Source organism: Aphelocoma coerulescens, chromosome 1A (assembly GCF_041296385.1).
Source record: "Aphelocoma coerulescens isolate FSJ_1873_10779 chromosome 1A, UR_Acoe_1.0, whole genome shotgun sequence".
Lineage (NCBI taxonomy): Eukaryota > Metazoa > Chordata > Aves > Passeriformes > Corvidae > Aphelocoma > Aphelocoma coerulescens.
In genome coordinates this window covers 69,184,653-69,204,799 of record NC_091014.1, presented here as the reverse complement: position 1 = coordinate 69,204,799, position 20,147 = coordinate 69,184,653, and the positions used below count along the sequence as shown (strand labels likewise).

Genomic DNA, 20,147 nt, shown 5'->3' with positions numbered 1-20,147 from the left:
ATGCCAAGACCAAAACAAGCAAAAAAGGGAGAATTCCTCACAGTATGCACACGTGAGGGTGAAATGATGAGAATACTTTGCAGAGAATATGGCAGATGTTGTAAGTTTAAAGGGGTAATTAGGCAAGTTGGTTGAGGACAAACCATTTTGGACACTACACACACTGAAACCTTGTCAGGAAGCCTCTGATATGCAACAGGCAGAAAGTTGATGGGAAGGTTGGAGGCTTTTTTACACATTTCCCAAAGAACCTTGCTCTTGGCTCCATCAGAGTCAGGACAGCTCTGACCCAGCATGGCTTTTATTCTCTTCTCGTATCCTTATCTTGTTTTAACACAGCTTTTAGTGCTTTTTATCTCGCAGAAACTAACTTGAAAAATAACAATAATTGCTTCCAGTGAATTCACATTCTGGGTCTTACATGACATCATTCACTTTTGAAAGGTAATAATACTATAGACAGGCTGCAATTACTTTATATAATATTATCAAAGTCCACAACAGGGTTTCAATAACAGCCTGATCCAAACCCACTGAGGTCACTGGAAAGATTCCCATTCATTTCAACGGGCTTGGAATCAGACCTTAAGATTCTTTGAATGGGAGTGTAATAAAACAAGGAAAAAAATAAAAGGAGCTGGACAGGAAAATTCTTTTCATGTTTTTCTCCTTGGCAGTTTAATTTTCTTTGCATTGTCATTTATTTTTTGCTTGTCATCAGTACAGAAATAATACAGTCTGGGGGAAACACCCATATTGTTAAAAATGAGTGTTTTAGCAATGCCTGGAAAAGTATTATATTGAAAATCCATGTTCAGTGTAGAATAAGCCATGCATTCAGAGGGAAACTCAGGGATAACCCTTTTTCTAGAGGAGAAGGATGATGCAGAAATCTGTTTTCACCCCAAACAAATATTGCTCATCACTGTTCACCACTTGGAAAATCCTGGGAGTAAAGGCAGGTTGGATAACACCAGGAGTAATTGCAAACTAGGTTTAGTTCTGCAGAGCATTTCTCTGGAACCACTTATCGCATTTTTGGATATCTGGAAGGCTTAGATAAAATGATTACTAGATCAAATAACTTCTGGTTTTGGTCTTGCAAACCCCTAACTGAGCTCACCAGCTTCTGCATCCCTAGCCACCATTCTACCTTTTCCAGTCAGTTCCTTGGTACTTCAGATTCTTTCCAACACTTGCTCAAAGCCACAGGCCCACCTAAGACCCTCCCAGTGGTTTCTATGACCCTTTTGACTCAAGATTTGGTGAGACCAAACTTCCTGAACATCTTCAGCTTCTTGTACCTCTCAGAACATTATTTCACAATGAGTTTCTGATTATTCATCTCCTCTGAAACCAGAAACTGTTTGATAAAACGTGCTTCTAAGACTGGTCTTCTTGAGCACAAATTGCAGTTCCAATTCGGTAATGCTATACTTGAAATAAGTAATACATTTTTGGAGGTAAGGGATGTTTTTCTATAAATTTAGCTTGCACATTGTGGAATGAATCCCCATGTATAAATATTTATAGAAGTATTCAAGCTGACAGATTCTTTTCCTGTGGTCCAAAACCAGCTACAGGGAAAAAGGATTGTCCTACTGAGCCTTCTGCAGCAATCAGATGTTGAAAATGTGTTTTGAATGATATTCCTTGCCCTGATAATATTAACCACTGACAACTTGCCATTTTTTAGAGGCTCTGAAATTACTTTGTCACCCTCAATCGTGCTCCAAGTCACTTGGGGATATGAGTCTTGAGTTCAGAAAGGAAGAAACCTTTCTAAGTGGAATCAACATATATTGTAATCCCAGACCAAAAGATTTAGAAAGAATATTTTCGCGGAAGAATTTCCCTCAGGATATTTCCATCTCATCATGTACTAATATACATCTCAACATTTATTCTTAATTTCCATTTATTCCACTACCACCTGAATGAAAGGTATTTATCTTTACACAGGCATTCCAGGGCTTTTTAACAGAATTACATTCATGTATAATTGGCTGGATTATAAATCCACACTACAGTAGCCAAGGGTATTTTCCCAAAATTATGAAGATAATAATTTTGCATAAAATGCAGTCACTATACCTGGGAGGAAAAGACCTGGCTTTCCCAAGGATTGGTCCAACCTGAGAAGCAAACAGAGAATTACCAGCAGAGCAATTACCAAGCAACTTAAACTCTGTTGCTAAGCACGGGAGCATAATTTACATGAGAATTTACAGTAGCTCTAAACCCAAACCAAAACAAGCAAAAACATGAGACCAGCATGACTTTCTGCACACACAGTCAACAGTTTAGCTCTTTAGAGTTTTTCCTCCAAAATCAAACCATATTATTATTGTTATTTTCTTGAGTACTAATATTTCTCAGACTTTCAAGTTGTAACTAAAACATAGTTCTCCCGTGTCCTATGTAATCTAATAACAAAGACTATACAAACAGAATGACTTCTTAATAACATTTGCAACTATTCCTAGAGCCTCATGCAGGCGGATTTAATATCTATATATGTTGACACAGTAGATTCCATTCAATAGGATTTTTTTTTTTTTCATTTCATTTAAGGGCTGGGGGAGTTCATTCTGGTGTCCCTGTCCACAGCATTAATTTGTAAAGAGAAAAGCACTTTGTGCTGAAACAGAAGAGAATAGTTTTGTGGCAAAATATTTCAGCTGCAAACCCCAAACTTGGAGAAAGCGTGTGCATGGAGGAATGCGGGCAGGGAAAAGTTCCAGACAGTGCAGCACAGGCAAACCAGATTTCTCTCAGTTGTGGAGAACCACAGAATGGAAACAGAAAGGTAAATCATTATTTGAAAAGTTTTCCTTTTCTAAGAAGAGGATATAAAAGCTTGGATCACACTATAAACTTCACAGCATGCACCTTAATTTCTTTTAATTCCACTTGGAGAAAAAGGAGAGGAGAATAAAGGATAATTGTAAACTTGGTCATAAAAAGGGTTAAAAATGGCTCCAAGTTAAATCCTCCAGATATTGTGCTCCCTGTTGTGCTTGCAATTTTGGACAATTACTGTTCATTAAGTACACATCTCTCCTAAAGCCAGCTGGCACTAGAGAAATCAGATATTTCATGAGGTAGACAGGGCCTACCTTCTTTGAAGTTCTTTTATGCGAACCATCATGTTGAGGTGTCCTTGGGAGTACTGCTCAATCACGTCACGGACATCGTAGGGCTTCTGAGCTTGCTGGGAAAGGAGGCAGGCAGCACGTTGAAAGGTGAGTATTGGTCAAACTGGATTTTTATTTCAGGCAGGCATTCATTCTGGTTTTTTATCTTCCAGAGCTTATTTGCCTGCCATTTTGCAACAGTTGTCGTAATGAATAAAAAGTATGCAGCCATTGTGGGAGTGAATGAATATTTGTTGTGGAGATGGAGCCAAATGATTCCCATTACTGTCAGTTAGAGTCATGTCTTCATGTTACTCCATACTGAGCAAAATATTAGCCCTTCCCAGTGTATTTGGGAAACACGAACCCAGGATGGATAATTTATCTGGGACTCTCATGTGCAGTATCTCCTGGCTCATTCCAAAGCCATCTGTTAATCATAATGTCGGGGGACTGAACCCCAGGGATTGGCCCAACTCAGAACACTTGGACCCAGAATCAAATGTCTCTTAAGACCAAAGATGTCTGGTGACAGAAATATTGCTGCTTGAGGAACAGGGAGGACAGATGCTCTGCATAAGTCAGGGGACTGCCGCACGTGGGTTTTGTTTGTGGTCCTTTGTCTTTCATGATACCTTCAAGATCAGAAATAAAAGGTGCAATTCAAATAAAAAAGGACAGATAAAAAATGCAAGAGAGTGAAAAAACTGCCACCTGCCCAGCTTTATTCCCATCCTAAGGAGAACCCAAATGCTTCTGCCAAGCTTTGGTTTCTTGCTGCAACTACTGTGGCTGAATTTTGAAACAGGTCTAGGGAATTTGCATAAAGTGATGTGGTTATAAAAGGTGAAATTTTAGCAAGTAAAATCAATGTGTCTGTGGAGGTTTAAACACAAATCACAGCCTTTTGGAAAGACCAGCATTTTGAGAACCCTTATGGTAAATGTGGGGCAAGATGTCTCCCTTTTTGGCTCTGACTCAAGAAAAGAAGGGGGGACAAAAAAGCAAAGGTGAACTGCAAATCTAGTAATTGGGAATTACTGAAAACAGCTCATTAGTCATCTTGTTGTCTGTTTGCACTCTGTCACAGCCTCAGCCAGAGCCATTAGCATGCACCACTGCACACATGCATTGAACACCTACAGTATGTGCTGGAGTCATGCTTGGAAGGCAGCCACACGATCCTAGAAATTTCAAATGAAAGCATGGAACTGGAATGGAAACAAATCCTGTGAAATGACTGAAGAAGCGAGAGCTCTTCGTGACAAAATGCCTCCCCTGCACTCAGCACTTACCTGCACCAACACTTCCAGAAGAGTTGTGGCTTTGGAGCTGTGTGTGTGCATTTGAGTGCATTTGGGAGCAGAGGCTTTATGGGGGAGGGAGGGTTCAGCTTTCAGTTTATCGTTTGGTTTTTTGGGGTTTTTTCCCCCTTCCCCAGCTCCACATTTTGCAGACGCTGACACATCACTATTTCTGGCCAGAAAAGCAGCCTATTGTCTTCACCCAGAGAAGCAGTGCCAGTATCACTCTTTAGATGGACTAGTGGGGGGTGCCTGGAGAGCATTTTGGCTAAATCCTGTATCCTTTCCTTTGGACACTCTCTATTTAAACACCATGCATGGCACAGAGCCCGGATGTGCTGGGGAGTCTTCCCCTCCCCTCTCCCCCATGGGCTACTATGTGCATAATTAATTCTACTCATTCCCAGTGAAATTTCTTTACCCCCTCAAAAGAATTCCTCTGTCTGTTATCCATTTCACCAAACCACCAGCTCCGAATCCTGTAGCTGCAAAGTGCTGGACACTGCAATCTGCCTGAGTCCTCTCTGAAGCTGAGTAAAAATATCCCTCCAGCTTTCACCATTCTTCCCTCCTATTTTTCCATAAAGCTTTGGATCTGGGCATCTTATGCCCTGCCAAACTTTGGCACAATCCCCTGCCATGTTTTTATTAGGAAATGCTAGAACGATACAACTGAAGCCAGGAGATAATGGGCTTCCAGGGAGGTGTGGTAAATGCAGAACTTGAACAACTCCTTCAACTTTCATTCTGCTCATAATCCCAAATCCTGGCCACTTGAGCTCAGTATTCCACAGTCAGCATGCAAAACTAAATAATATTACCCAGCTTTGAACTCCCAAAATCTAATTAGCATGGGGAGTCCTATAAACTGTATTTCATGGCCCCAAGAAAGGAAGAAAATAAAGATTATTCCTTCTTCTTCTTTTTCCCTCTCACTGACTCACAGAATTCTCTCCATAGATTGATGAAATTCAGTTTTTAAGGTTTGGCATGACTGCTACGGCCTGACAGCTCCAGAACATTAGGTCTCTGGGGGTTTGAAATATCCTAATTTTTAACCTAACTCATTTATAAACTGATTTTATTTTCCAGAACTGGTGTCTCTATTTTCTTTTACTATTTTTTTTTTTTAAATTTCCCATCGTGTTTATCTCTCTGGTATATTTACAATGTAATCCTGCTCTCCCATTTTTTGCTGAGTTTAACAAACTGACTTCTCCTAGACTTCTTTCAAAAGGTAGGGTTATCTGAAGATAGATGCCTGCATGGGATTAGGAAATATATAAGCTATTCTGTCTGCCCTAATTCAGAGTCTTCTGAGTGCTGGGAGCTTATCTCAGACTTCTATCCCTTGCATTTAAGTGCTCAGCTCTAATCAAACTTGCCTTAAATGTAAGTTTTTGATTTATTTTTTTAAAACCTCTTCAAAAGGATTATGAAAGGCCATTAACTTGCAGTGGATCCTCTTGGACAAAAAAGCATGAACCTTAAGATAGAAATAACGAGGGCTTTGAAAATCAGTCCAGAAGTTAATTTTTCATTTCCATAGCATTTCTAGCCCATGGATGATGAGAATGATGATATCAGGATCACATTCCATTGAAGTTTTATCATAAGAAGTTTCACTAAACAGGCAAAATGAAACAGTATTTTCAATGCTGCACATTTAGTTTGAGCACTTTTTAACCTGATTGAGAAAATTAACTGAACACTTCATAAAGACAGCAAATTTCCCGAAGGCAGATGCTCCACAATTTTACAAAATATGGCCTGTGAAGTCCCTTTCTGGGAAATACATTTGGAAATGTGGGTCACACCTGTGAAAGCAACTTTGCACCCATAGTACTCATCAGTGAGGCCTATTGATCTGTCAGCCATACATAGCATGGGACTGAACATTCCCTAATTGATCAGATGATTGATAACATTCTTGTTATGATCAGCATTTTTGCAGACACCCGTAGAGAGGTGTTTTCACCTCAACAGCAGGGTTTTCTTCACTTCTGCTAGTGCATGAGTAAGTATTGGTGAGTATAGTAAACACACAGAACCCCAAAAAACAAGTGCAGTAAGAAAAGAGAAGTAAAAAATAACGATGCTGACTTCACAAAGTCAGGGGTTTGTGTCACACTACACCCATGGATCATTGATAATTTTGCCCACACCATTAAAAAATCCACAAAAGGTGTGAGACCAAGAACTTGACCAATACCTTTGACTTATTACACCACATTCACCGAGACAAGTCCACTCTGAGAGCACCTGCAATGTCACGCAAGCTCACGAGCTGCACTTGTGATTAATCCTGCTGCTTACCTGAAATTTTCTTCTGGCCACAAAATACTGCATTCTCCTGATGACTTTCACAGCTGTTCTGTGTGCTTCAGTCAGTCTGCCAAGGAACACAAACACAGACAGACATCAGCTGGGGGAGGGCAGGAAGGAGGAAAAATGTCTTAATGGAAGATGTTGACTCCAAGCACCAAAATCTACAACTACGTTTTATCTTTACAATGCAAAACTGCAGCGTAGCACACTGTGTGTGCATTAATGCTTTGTTCTGCTGCTTTGCCTTCCTGCAAATTGTGGTTCTGAGTACTCAAAACTGATAAGTGAGACAATGAAAGCAGGTGTACAAAGATAATTCATGTGGAGGGGATTAGACAGGATTACTGTCAATGCACACAACTGGCATCAGTTTGAAGAATGCGAAACGTTTTTTAGAACCATGAGTACATTCCTTATTTTGCATTTACTGAGTGTTTGCCCATGAGCTCTATTGCACAGAAATTAAGTCCTTTAAAAAAGTACTTTGAGCTCTCTAAGAAGGAAAGAAAAATCCAAGTGTCACATCCTAAAAAAAAGTAAATTAAAATGAACACCACATACCCTCTCAGCACATGTGGGTGTGCGTGTCCGTACGGGTATTCAAACACAGAACTGGACATTTTTAAACTCAGCTGTATCATTTCACCCAGAGGATCCTGCATTTACAGAACATTAATTGTGCCACTTGGATGGCATTTAATGACCACACCTCTTCTTTACAGTGAATTTTGGCAGGGTAGGGAGGAAGCAGGAACATGGTAATTATAAGAATGAGTATTTTCTTTAAGGACTGACTCCTTCCCCATGGACTCCTTTATTCACTCAAAATGAGTGAACAAAAGAAAACAAAATTTTCTTTCCAAGGAAGCTGCATTGTTGGGAAATCTATGTTCTATATGGACATCATCCTTGGCATGTGATGATAACCCTGGCAAAACTTTCCAGCAAGATTCTTAAGTCTCCTGAAAACACAGTCTGCTGCTTCTTCCCAGTGTGTCTGGCTGGGAAAAAGGAAGTATTGGCTTGACCACCTACTTGGGTGCCACAGTTTAGAGACAAAGTCTAAAAAGTGGAAAGGTTACAGTGGGTTATTTCAAAGTGAAGGAAATAAAGGCTAAACAAGCCAGAACTGTGTTTTAAGAATTAACAAAATTATTCATTTTTATAATTATTCTTTGGGAAAAATAGTGCTTGTCACAGAATCATAGGATATGCTGAGTTGGAAGGGACCCATCAGGATCACTGAGTCCAACCCCTGGCCCTGTACCCCAACAATCCCATCCTGTGCCTGAGAGCTTTTGCTTGGGTGAGATACCACAGGCTTTTAAAATAAGATTCCAGTAGCTTTTTCTTGCTCTTTCTATGTCAGGTCCCAGAAGAATATTAAATACATGCACAAACAGGTGTCTGTCCTACCTATATGCTCATATTTCATCTATCTGTGTATATCCATGCACATACCCATATAAATACACTCACACATGCAAACACACAGAGACAAGGCAGGGTGAGCACGACCAAAGAGCCACCTTTGCTGCACACCATCAGCAGCACTGCTGAGGAGGAACCTTTACATTCATGTAAGCCCATCAAAGGGATTTCAGAAATGTCACTGATGGGCTACCAGTAGTTTAGCCTGCAGGACCTTTATTATGGTGAAAGAAAAAGCTCTCAGCTTGACATTCAGGGCCCCAGCTGAGTTCCTGTGGCTGCTGACTAGAACAGAGGCGACATTCTGGTTGCAAATGGCACAGACTTGATAGAGAGGTCTTTGTCAGCCCTTACAACTATTTTTTTTTTTTTTTTTTAATTACCAGAAAAGAATCACAATTTAAGGTTTAGGGGTTAGCCTACCTCCCTCGTTAAGATAAAGACTTGTTAAGATAAAGCAGTTAAGATAAAAACTTGAAATCATCCCCTAGAAATAAATGATGTGAGACTTCATATATATACTTGAGGGATTTTTTATTAGGCTGATCCACATGAGGCGGTCCAGTCACTGTTTAAACAAGCTTAAATAGACAAGCTTAAAGAAGTCAGAGATGGAACCAAACCAAGGCTGTACTTTCCTCCTAATTCCCCTCCTTCTGCAGAAATCGGGGCTACAGAACTTTTTACAGTTTGTTATCAAGCTAAAATGTTCAAAACCATGAGACTGAACTCTTGGAACTTGATGTACAGTTGAACAGGCCTCATTTTCAGAGAGAAAAGTCATTTATTTGTGAAATACAGCTAAGAAGGTCACCCAACTATCATTCCAAAGCACTTGATACCAATTGGCAAAACTCACACCAATCTCTTTGGGAGCAAATTCTGAAATAAAAGTGACTGCTCAGATTTGATGGTCATTAATGTTAAACTAAGAGTCAGAAATGTGTGAAACCTGACTTTGATGGAAAAATAGTGTGAAAAGGTGCAAATCCATAGAGTGAGACATGGACAAGTCATCCTAATTGCCCCAAAAAATCCCCAGGGAGCACAGCAGCTCCAGGTGATAGAGAGCAGCTCCAGATGAGATAAATTCCTGCTCTGTACAGCAAGCAGAGCTATCCTCCTGGTGGGGTGTTGAGGCAGTGTGGCCGTGGTCCTAAATATTTTTTTGAGATTTTAGCTGATTTTCATAGGTTTTTGACCACTAATGTCCATAATGGATAATTACAGCTACTACTGACCAGGTTACATTTATCCCTGGATGTAGCCCAACATATTTACCCTGCTAAACCTTCTATTTTATCCCAATCCCCCTGGATTAGGCAAAACTCTTTCAGCCTTGAAGGTGTCAGTCTGTCACGTGCCAGAAACATCCACCAGGAGAGAACTAAAGGACAGAGATGCTCTAGGCCCTGCTTTGGTAATTCTCAATAGGAGCACAGCACCACTTCTGGATCTTCTGGATATTTTGGGATATGCAGATGATGAGACAACAGCCTGAGGGGGGGTGTGATGGATACCACACTTGCACAGTCTTTCCATGTGGCATTTTCTAGGGACACGAGACAGAAAGGACAGATCTGCATAGGGATTGTGGTTTCTGCGTCCCTCAGGGGTGAGGATTTAACTCCTTTCATAGCTTGGCTCCCAAACAGCAGGCCCTGAGCACTTGCTCTAAGCAGGAACAGGGGTGGGTGGGTGCCAAACTGAGCAGCCAAACTCTCCTGCCTCTGTGCACCAGAGGGCAGTGGCACGCACACACACACACACACACACACACACACACACACACACACACACACACGGAGATGCTTTCTAGCACTTCAAAAATTTAATTTTAAAAAATTTACCCAGAAATGCAAGCTTAAGCTCTAGACCTCATAAGGATGAAGTCCACCACACTGAGGTGGGGTGGGTGGTAAGTACTGGGAGGATTGTTTTGTCTGTATGTTATGCTCAAAGGAATATAATTAGAGTTTTATTGACACACAGTTAAATGCTTTTCCATCTTTTAACCTAAACAACAGGAAATAAGGTTTTGTCAAAACCCTCCCCTAAAACGCTTTCTAAAGGAGAACAAAATGACATTTGAACAGAAGTGATCTGGCTTTTGGAAAGTTATAAGCACATAAATTAATAATTGAAGCTTGCAACATCTGTAACTATAATGGATACCATGAAATGTCTACTGAAATAACATATCCTTGGATCCATAAATGGTACTGACATCATCTCTAACTGTGTCTTCAATAGGACCCAAGCCTATTGAAGCCAAGCAGCGTGAGTTCCTTACCTCTCTGCTCAAGGGTTTCTCAGCAGGATGCTCAATTTTAAAAGGGCTCAAACCTATCCTTAATTACAACGAGTCATTCCTAGTTTGGCTCCTGGGCCGTCACTGTGGTAGGGCAGGGAGGAAGGGGAGCGGGTGGTGGTCCTGGATCATGGATGTTCACACAGTCCCTGCCCTGGTGGGATGCTCAGAATCACCTGGCAGCTACCCTGGAAGGGCTGGGGAAGGGGACCCCTCTTGGCTGGCTCAGCCTCCCCTCTGCAGGTTCTGCCTGTGCCTGTGTGGGTGCAGAGCCTGGTGGGACAGCTGTGTGCCCAAGTGCCACTGCAGCCTGGGTTTGCTCCTCTGCTCAGGGCTCAGGCAGCACTGAAAGGCATCACTTTCAGCTAAAACACTTGGATGCATTCAAGACTGGCTTTTTTTTCTTTTTTTAACTGCAGGAAGGCGGTAGCTTAAGCCAAAGAAGCCAAACATTTTCTTTTTTGTTGAAAATAATTGAACCAGAGGGGGAAATAGAGATGATGACATCCAAAGCAACTGCAGAAACTATCCCACAGGGATGTTTTTATAACCTTCCTTTGATATAGCATTCTGTCTGTTAAAAGCTGATGTTGGCCAGTTCAGATGTACTCTTTTTCTTCTTCTGTACGGAGCCTGATAACTTCCAGCTTAATGTGCTTTGGAGCAGTCAGGGGATATTTTAAGCAAAAAAGAGATGCCTAAATGGACCCTAAAGCCAGGCAGAGTTACAACTACTGCAGGCCACGCTGAGGCACAGCTCAAGTCTCCAGACAAGCCTGCTATCAGTGGGATGCACTTTTCAGTCCAGCAGCATTTTGTAATTGTTAGAGTTGACTTGGGTGTAGGAATCGGGGACGGACTTTGCCCAGGCTGTGCTGCAGGGTGGCTGCAGATAGTGGAACTAACAGACTGGTTTTCCTGACGTTTATTCAGGTGTCATGAATTAGAGGAGTTATTCAGTGTAACATCATGAGCTGTGGAAAATAAAGGCCACTTCAGTAAGGTCAGTTATAGCTCTCTGTGCCAGTTTGCCAAACGGGTTTGAGGCTACACGCTCACAGTGCCTGAGTTACTGCTGAGCTTCATTCATTTGTCAGGTTCTGGTTGCTTAGAGAAAACACATACAGAGTCACACTAACTCTGGTTTAATACCAGTCCCTGGATGATGTGGTAACTCCTCCCCAGAGTAACATACAGCATCATCTGCTCCGGAGTTGTCCACTTGGCATTAGTTTCTAAGCCAGCACAAACAGGGACTAGATCAATGATGGCAAGTGAAATGTTCAGAAGTTATTTGAGAACTCAGCCCTCCATCTGCCTTTTTGTTTTCCCATCACATTTGATTATTCACTTTCCAGCTCTGTTTCTGGGAAGAACACTGATTCCTAGTCCGAACTTTAATTTCTTTCCATGTACAATTGTCTCAAATGGGCTGATATTTTATTAGGTAAAATTTAAAGGAAATCTTATTTGCACTGAAAGCAAAGGACAAGAAGGGTGGGAAAAGAGAAACCAGAAAGAAGATAAAATTAGAGAGCTTCTCACAGGCAGATGCAGCTGTTGGTCCACAAGAAGTCACACACACAGTGTGGACCTTCTCTTGCTGAAGAAAAGTGGTGGAGAGACATGGTTCTCATCACAAGGGAAAGGAGCTTATGTAATGTGGTTTTAAAACTGAGCGAAGCTGCAATGTCCAAATTTTAAAAAAATCACCTTCCCTATAAATGAAAATATTATTTCCTTCAGCTAAGCCAAGCCAGACAAAATGCCTTGAGCCTTTTAAACCACATGAGTTAAGAGAAGGTCGCAGCTTGAGTCTGACATGCAAACACCTGGAACTGTCAGGCAATGATTCTGGTTCCAGAGCTCATCCCAAGCCAGGAGCAGCAGAGAAGTACAACATAAATATAATATGAGAGGTTTCCAGTCTTGTAACATTTCATCAAAGCCTTGTAAAGAACAGATACTTCTGGAGCATTTCCACCACTTACACCATGGAAATTATATAAGATGCCATTTGCACTGAAACCTGAGGGAACATTTCAGAAAGTGTTGGCACAACTTTACTTTTCCCTTTATTCCTATCACAACTCCACCTTAAACCTACCTCATCTCTATTCTAACCATATCCTTACCTGAACCTTTTCAAGCCCATGTTTGGCTCAAAGCTACAAATAAATTAGGATTGGCTCCTCTCAAAACAGAGCAGCCTGGAGGCCTATTTGGCTTCACCACACTGCTGACAGCCTCAGTTTGTGAAGGAATGCTGCAGACTCTGCAAATCTCTCCTCTGCAGGTACAGTCCCAGGTAGGAAAGAGTACAGAAGTGAGAGAGTACAGAGAGCAGAGTTTGTGAGGGGCTGCTTTCTGGGATCTGGTTATTTTGCTGAAGATTTTGTGGCATTTTCTGTCTTCACCCACCCACCCATCCCACACACACTGCTGCCTCTGAATTTGTTCCAGAACACAGCTGCCTCTACTTCTACCTGCCCCTCTAACCTGACCTTCCCTGAAGTGAATGGGAAAGAAAGCAGATTTCCTACAGCAGGGAATTTAGGGGCAGGGAAGACAGTACAGGGACAGGGCAACAGCTCTGAGGGAAACTGCCAGAAGAGGAAGAACTAGAACATCATTTAGAGGGAACAACAGGCCAGCCAATATATTGGCAAAGGAAGCACCATTGGGAGAAGCAGCAGCACAGGGTGATTGCTTCATGTTGTCCAGGAGCAGAATAAAGTTAGTAAAAAGCGCCTGAAAATGATCAGAGGTAGATGTAACCTGCTCACTGAATGTGATTTTATGAAGAAGAAAAGCCCTGAACTTGGAGTTGTTTTTCTCAACCACAGACAGTTGGAGTTTTCAGTTACAAGTTTGTTCTGTAATATTACAAAGTGGGTTTATTGAGAAAGTGGGAGAAAAGCACTGTGTTAGTCCCCTGCTAATTAAAATGCATAATTAAAATGAGTAATTAAGCTTACTACAGAATGCTCTTGTGTCTGGGAGCCCAACTGCCCTTGAACAACAACTCATCTGCTGAACTGTCTCTGAGAACTAAAGTAGCCATTGGATATTGTGGTTACATCTTTCCTCTATTTTTTGTTGGCAGCAAAATAAAAGTTCCTGGTCTCTTTTCTGCCATTTTATTTCTTCCATTCTTTCTGCAATGTCAGAACAAACAAGATGATGTCATAGGGATGTCTTTTCAGTGGGGAAATGAAAACACAGAAAGATTTTCTTTTTTCTTTTTCTTTTCTAAGCAAACAGCTTCTAGAAATTGCCACAATAACTTCCTGTGTTAGCGCTGACCATCACTACTGCTGGTCCCAGGATAGGTGAAATGCTTCTGTCTCCATGCCAGTTCTCATTTGCTTAGAAACTCCATCAAGCCACAAACCCCTTCTTGGGATGTGGACAGATAATGACACATTTTTATCCCACATATTACAACACTCACTGATCCTAACAGCTAAGTATTTGTTTTTAACTTCTTGCTGCTCAAAACTTGGTCTTCATGAGTTCATCTTTTAAAAAACACCTACAGACCATCTAGCTGGTAAAAGACACTGCAGAGACAGCCATCACCAAGCCCAAACAACTTCCCAGAGATGCCTTTCTGGAATCTGAATAGCCTTCCCATCTGTGCAGCACAGGAATGGGACAGCCTACTTCCACAGGTTCTGGTTTGCTCACTAAAAAAATGCCACAACCAAAATTAATGAACTTTAATACTTCATTTTCCTCTTCGCTGTATTCAGCATTTATGGGAACAACGTGGTGTTGTTAATATACACCAATGACTAAGCGCTGTATTTATGCCTCAATGATTTTCTGTCATGAGAATATAATGCCTGGCAAAGACTGATTCTCTGAAATACCAGTTTGTTTGGGGTCATTAATCTTAATTCCTATCTTGCCTGAATAGGAACTGGATAACAGTCAAGTCAGGGAATAGTTCTGAGAATTAAAACTTCAATGGCTTTTGGGCTGCCCAAGGCTTTACATTTCTCTTAAAAAATTCGTAATTAATTAATCTGCACCAAGTACTAGGGAGAGACCCTGTGGAATTAAGGAAAATGCTCCTTGTGGCTTTAAAAAACAAAAACCAGTGGCTTTTGGCAGGATCTTTCCTTAGTAGTTCTTGTGATTTAGTAGTTGCAGCAGGGCTATGGAAACACAACTCCTGGGTTCTTGAACTGATTGATTTAACTGGCCTCTGTGTTTCTGGGCGATCTTGTTCAAGTTCTTTTACCTGGCTGTGCTCTAGTTTATATGTCTATAAAATAGGTGTAAAACCTGTCTAAGTCATGGAGGTGTCACGGGGATTTTAAGGCATTTAGCAGTCCCAAATGAAGTTGTATTTTATTTATAGAATGACTCAGCAGAAAAAGAAAGAAAAAGAGTAGTGACGATATGTTTATCCCTTAATGGTGGTAAGAAGCAAGGGATACTGTTCTGCAGGCTTGGGATAAACTGCCATGTCACTGACCCCTGAGCAGAGGCTGTTTTCCAAAGCATTCTCCCCTCTCCACCTTCCCTGCTCCTCCTCTTCTGAGCACCTGAACAATCCCTGTAGGAATTAGTTCCCTGTTCACCAGATACTCAGCAATGCAAGACACCCACAGCATCTGAAGCCAAACAGGACCATTCGATCATAAATGTGACCTGCTCAACAGCGCAGGGGATTGCATTTCACACAGCTGCCCTTGCCCTGAGCCAAAAACCTTGTGTAGCACTAAAGTAACTTTCCAGAAAGGCATCTGGCCTTGATAGAAAGACCTTTATATACTGTTAAAAAGTGCCTTATTTTTTATTTAAATTTGTCAGTATTCAGCTTCTAGGCTCCTCTCTCCAACTGGAGTAGCAAAGCAGTTTTAGCCTTTTCCAGCCCTGTCTTTATTCCAGGCACCTTCAGGGGTGCCAGATGCACTGCCCATGGCCTGGCAGGGAGACCAAGCTCTGGTGTAGGGAAGAGAGAGTACAGTACTGCTCTCTGTGGAATTGCAAGGGGAGACTGAAATCCTACAACTTTTTTTTTTTTCATTATTTTTCTGCCTGTGGTTTAAATCATGCTACCAATAATTTCAGAGATTCATAATAGAAATGCTTAGACTGGCTAGAATGGAGAATGAATGGGAAGGTCTGTGTGTGGAAGTGTTAGAAAGGAGCACAAAAAGCCCTGTGAGGATGGCAGGTGCTAGACCATGAACATCACAGTACAATTATGAACAGCTTTGGAAAATACCCAATTCAGGAACACAAAGGAACAGGTTCAGTCTGGAACTGAAAAAAGGCCACTAAGAGGTAATGGTAGGACAATACAGAACAGGGCTGGACTCTTAAGACACGCTGGTAAGGAGACAGAGTAGAGGAAACAAATCCTAATCATTCCCAGAGGTGGCAGAGAACAGAGGAAACAAAAGATTCTGGTCACTGTCAGCTCCCAAAGGCAAAAAAGGTTTGGTGGCACCTGGGATCCTGAGGAGATCCCAGCATGAAGATTCAGTAGAGCATTACATGGACTTCCACAAAATGGCATGAAATCCTGAGCATCCTACCTGGATGCAGATGTATTTGTGAGTAGCTGGTTATGGGATGTGAATCACTGAAATGACTAATTTTTTGTATCGAGCCTTGGGACACAACAACCAGTTTATACCAGCAGAAAAGACCCTTGAAAACTGGTTCTCAAACTGATCTCCTATTTGATCACCTGCAAATTCACCTTTTAAGGGTCTTCTCAAACCCACAGATATTCTCACAAGGTCCTTGCAAACTTCCATCACAACCCATTTTGAGCTCCAACGCCAGTTTCTACAAACCCACGTGCCAAGAAAGGATATTGCTTTGCCACTGGAGGAACTGCCATTTCAAAACCAGACAAAAAAATCACATATCTTTAGAAAAAAAAAAAATTTAGTGTGCATGAACTCTTTTGCAGACAACAGTGATCATACTCATAGAACCTCACAGGGAACTTTACGTGACCACAGACACGTATTATTTTTCCACCCTTTAATTCATGTAAGAACATGCATAAAAATCCTACAGGTCTCACTTGCCTAATACTGAAAATATGCAGCGCTTATCAATAGTTTACTATAGAAATAAATATCTTGCTAAGAGCTGCAAGCATCACTTGTGAAAACAATCACTGAAACCAGAAGTTTTGCTGAGCTACTTATTTCAAGAGATTTCAGTTGCTCATTGAGAAACTGCTTTCTGTTCAAAGGTTGTGCATTTTTTCTGTACTTTCAGGAAAAGATGCTATCTCTTGGTGTTTTTATTTTTCTGGCAGACCTTCAGCTCAGCCAGTGGATGAACAGAAGGAAAGTGTTCATATACCGATTGCTTGTGTCTTGCTATTAAAGAACAGGAAAAATTCTGTTTTCAATGTAAGTGAGGAAATCTGTGCCTTCATGCTCTGGGGAATTCTGATTTTCCTGTCTTTGTTTCCATCCTAACACAAAGGAAAAATACTTTAAAAGTCATTATGAAACAAAAGATTCTGAAAGTATTTGAGCCTGAAATGATAATACGCTTCAATTTGCCCTCCTCCATTTTAAATACACTTTTGATTCCAAAAAAGAAATATTTTATCCTCATATAAAATAAATATATTTTATCTGGTTTATGCCCTTCCTCCTCCCTGTAACTGGGACTCTTCTCTGCAGACATATCCTACACTGCATCATCTGGTGCAGAATGAAGACCACATGTCTCAGAGAAGATGTAAACTGGTTTATGGGATACTATAAAAGAATGGCATATCCATGCTATGAATCCCATGAAACAGCAAATCATCCTGGGAAGACTCAGTTCAAGTATTGGAACGGACTTTGACAATTTTCCACTAATAACAGTGTCCTGAATTCTGCCTGCATCGAGTGAGTTTTGTTTTCATTCCTTCTGTTACAAAATGAAATTAACAAAACTTCCTCTGCCCGTCAAAGTTTACTTATGGAAAAACTCCGTTTTAAAGTGGTCTTTTCCCTCCCCTTCGAAGGATCATCAGCTCTTTGTCCACTGAAAGTTACTAGCAAACGAAAATCTGATTGGAGCAAAAGATAGCCATTTACTATTGAGTGCACATGAGGTGATCTAATTAACAGGACAATGGCTATTAGTGCTTCAAAGTCTCAACCTTTTGGGTTTTTATTTTTCTGTGTGTGTTTTGTTTGGGTTTTTTTAATTGGGCCTTGAGGTTGCCAGTACTGCAATCAAAAGTGTTTCTAAATAATTATGCACTCATTTAGGTGGCTAACCACCTGAACTGCTGTAATTAGAACACTTGATACAAACAATTAATTATGTTAGCACTGCTGAAGGCTGTTTTAAGATCTAGATACAGAAATATGTTCAAACAAAGAAAACCCCAAAAACAAGGGGACCTTTATTTCATTTGACACATGCCCACTGATCGTTCTCTGAACAACAGTCTGAGAACTTCTCTTGGAAGCCCTGTAAGAATGAAATAAAAAGTGGGAATGATGCTATCAAGAGTTCCACTGAAATGCAATTATTTTTTTTTATCCAAGGAACCAGACATACAGACATTGCCTCAAATCAGCTTTATCTTCTCCTTGAGCAACTAGCTTTAATCTGGATCTGAAGGAACTTACTGCAGAGATGAGGCAGCAGCTCAAGTATTCACATACTCAAGCCCAAAATTTCAGTGCTCCAAAATGTGAAATAGGTCATGATCATTTGTCCATTTGCAGCTGAAATAAGAACATGCTTCTTCTCCTTTAATTCAATTCTCTTACACAGAAGTTTCCCAGCATTCTGCTGTCCTCCAACAAGTCCTCCCAGCACTGAGCTGGCTTAATAATGAATTACAGGTGTAGTTTTCTAAAAGTTCACAAACCTATAAACTTCAACCCCGTTCCAAAGGAGCTTGACACAATTTATCTTTCTGCTTGGCTATTATGCAAAAAGAAACTATGCAAAATCTCAGGTTTGGCATGGATTCGAAACAAAACCACTTGAAAGGCTGCAATTTAAAGTGAATTTTCTTTGACAATTTCAGTTTGCCCAAACCTGAAACTCAAAGCAAACCTCAGGGCAGAAGTGCAAACCAGAACAGATAGAAATCAACAGACGTTTACACAACACTCCATGAATCAAAGGTACCTAACTTCACATGACATCAAGCAGAGGCTGACAAACCAGGAATCAGACAGGAACATTTTTGAACATGATCTACTTCACATTTAACAAAATAATTCATTTCTCCTATTACCAGTCTTCTCATAATCTCAAGTTTTAAGCTCTTCTCCTAACCTTAAAATTCCTATTATTATCACTTCAATCTTTCTCAAATTTTCAAGCCTCATGCTGTGAGAACTAGGGGGGAAATAAAGCCATCTTATTCTACCCAAACACATCTTTAGATGTGTTCTCTGTAGAATAATCACCTGTGTCTGATGAACTGCCGAACCAGTTGAGTCTGAGTGATAGCTGATAATTTCCCTGAATTATAAAGTGTACAAAGTGTCACAAATATAATCAAGATAATTGATAATGGACACTTAAAACTATGAAGACTCTTGAAAATGCACAGGAAGTTTTAAAAAATACCTTATCTCTGTGTGTTGCTTTTCAGATACCTCATGGTGTGTTTTGAAAATGCAGTTTCCATTCCTGGCAGCCGTAAAGTTAAACCCTGAAAGTGTTTACACACCTCTCCTACACCTTCCAAAATAGCTCTGTAATGGAAGTACCTAGGGAATGGGGAACTAGTTGACTTTCCAAATGACTGAGGAAAAATACTTGCATAGGCCAAGATCTGTTCAGAATTAATGAAGGGCTTGATTCTGCAAACCCACATCCAAGTAATTCTGTACATGAGTTATTTCCCTGAGCGCAGAGGCTGTGGAGAGCTACCAAACTATATTCAAAATTAAAGTCTGCAACATGGCAGCCTGATTATGCAATTAAAAGTGATATTGAGGCAGTGTTCTTCAGTTATTCATCCTATGTCTGCATGATTTTATTATGTATTTTCATATCGTTCACAAGAAAATTGGGCATTTTGGAGACAGCCACATATGTGTATAAAACTCCACATTTAATATACTTCCATGAGTTAAGCTCTTTGGTAACCTTCAGAAAATAATTAAACTTGCATTAAAGTATATGCAAAGTTCTAGGTTGTGAGCATAAATATGGATAAATACAAACCTGATTTATAAGCTCAAAATAATCTCTCAAGAGTGATTTAGCCATAATTTTAATAGCATGAAAATGACTAATTTAAGGTCAGGAGTAATTTAGTTTTGACTGACTTGGCAATCCTTTGTTCTCTGGGTCATGTAAGTGTTGAGTAAATTATAAACCTGTAATTCTATCCTGAGGTCAAGGGACTTCAGAATTGATTTGATATATTGGTCTCCTGGAAAGTTCTTCCAAGGCCAGTACCCCCTAAACTATGTTTATGAGTTGACTGCATTAATAACTGAGAGAGTCATATAATATTAGCAGAGGTGAAATTAACCCTTAAAAAGAAGAGTATGTTGAAATGTGGGATTTTTCAATGAGAGACAGGAAAACCAGATATATCTGTGAGAAGTCAAGTTTCTACAGAGTATTGAAAAAAACCCAAAACAAACATGATTGAAAAAGGGTGTAGATGTTTGA

General features: G+C 40.5%; 1 protein-coding gene across 1 annotated transcript in view; it reads right to left on the bottom strand.

Annotated features, from left to right (window-relative positions):
• Positions 1-20,147, bottom strand: part of LOC138104308 (potassium voltage-gated channel subfamily KQT member 1-like) — a 442,109-nt gene that overhangs the window by 187,030 nt on the left and 234,932 nt on the right. The window contains exons 13-15 of the mRNA XM_069003421.1: positions 6,758-6,833; positions 3,120-3,214; positions 2,095-2,135 (exon numbers count right to left, since the gene is read on the bottom strand). Coding sequence (XP_068859522.1) covers positions 2,095-2,135; positions 3,120-3,214; positions 6,758-6,833 — 212 coding nt within the window. The remainder of the gene's footprint in view (positions 1-2,094; positions 2,136-3,119; positions 3,215-6,757; positions 6,834-20,147) is intronic.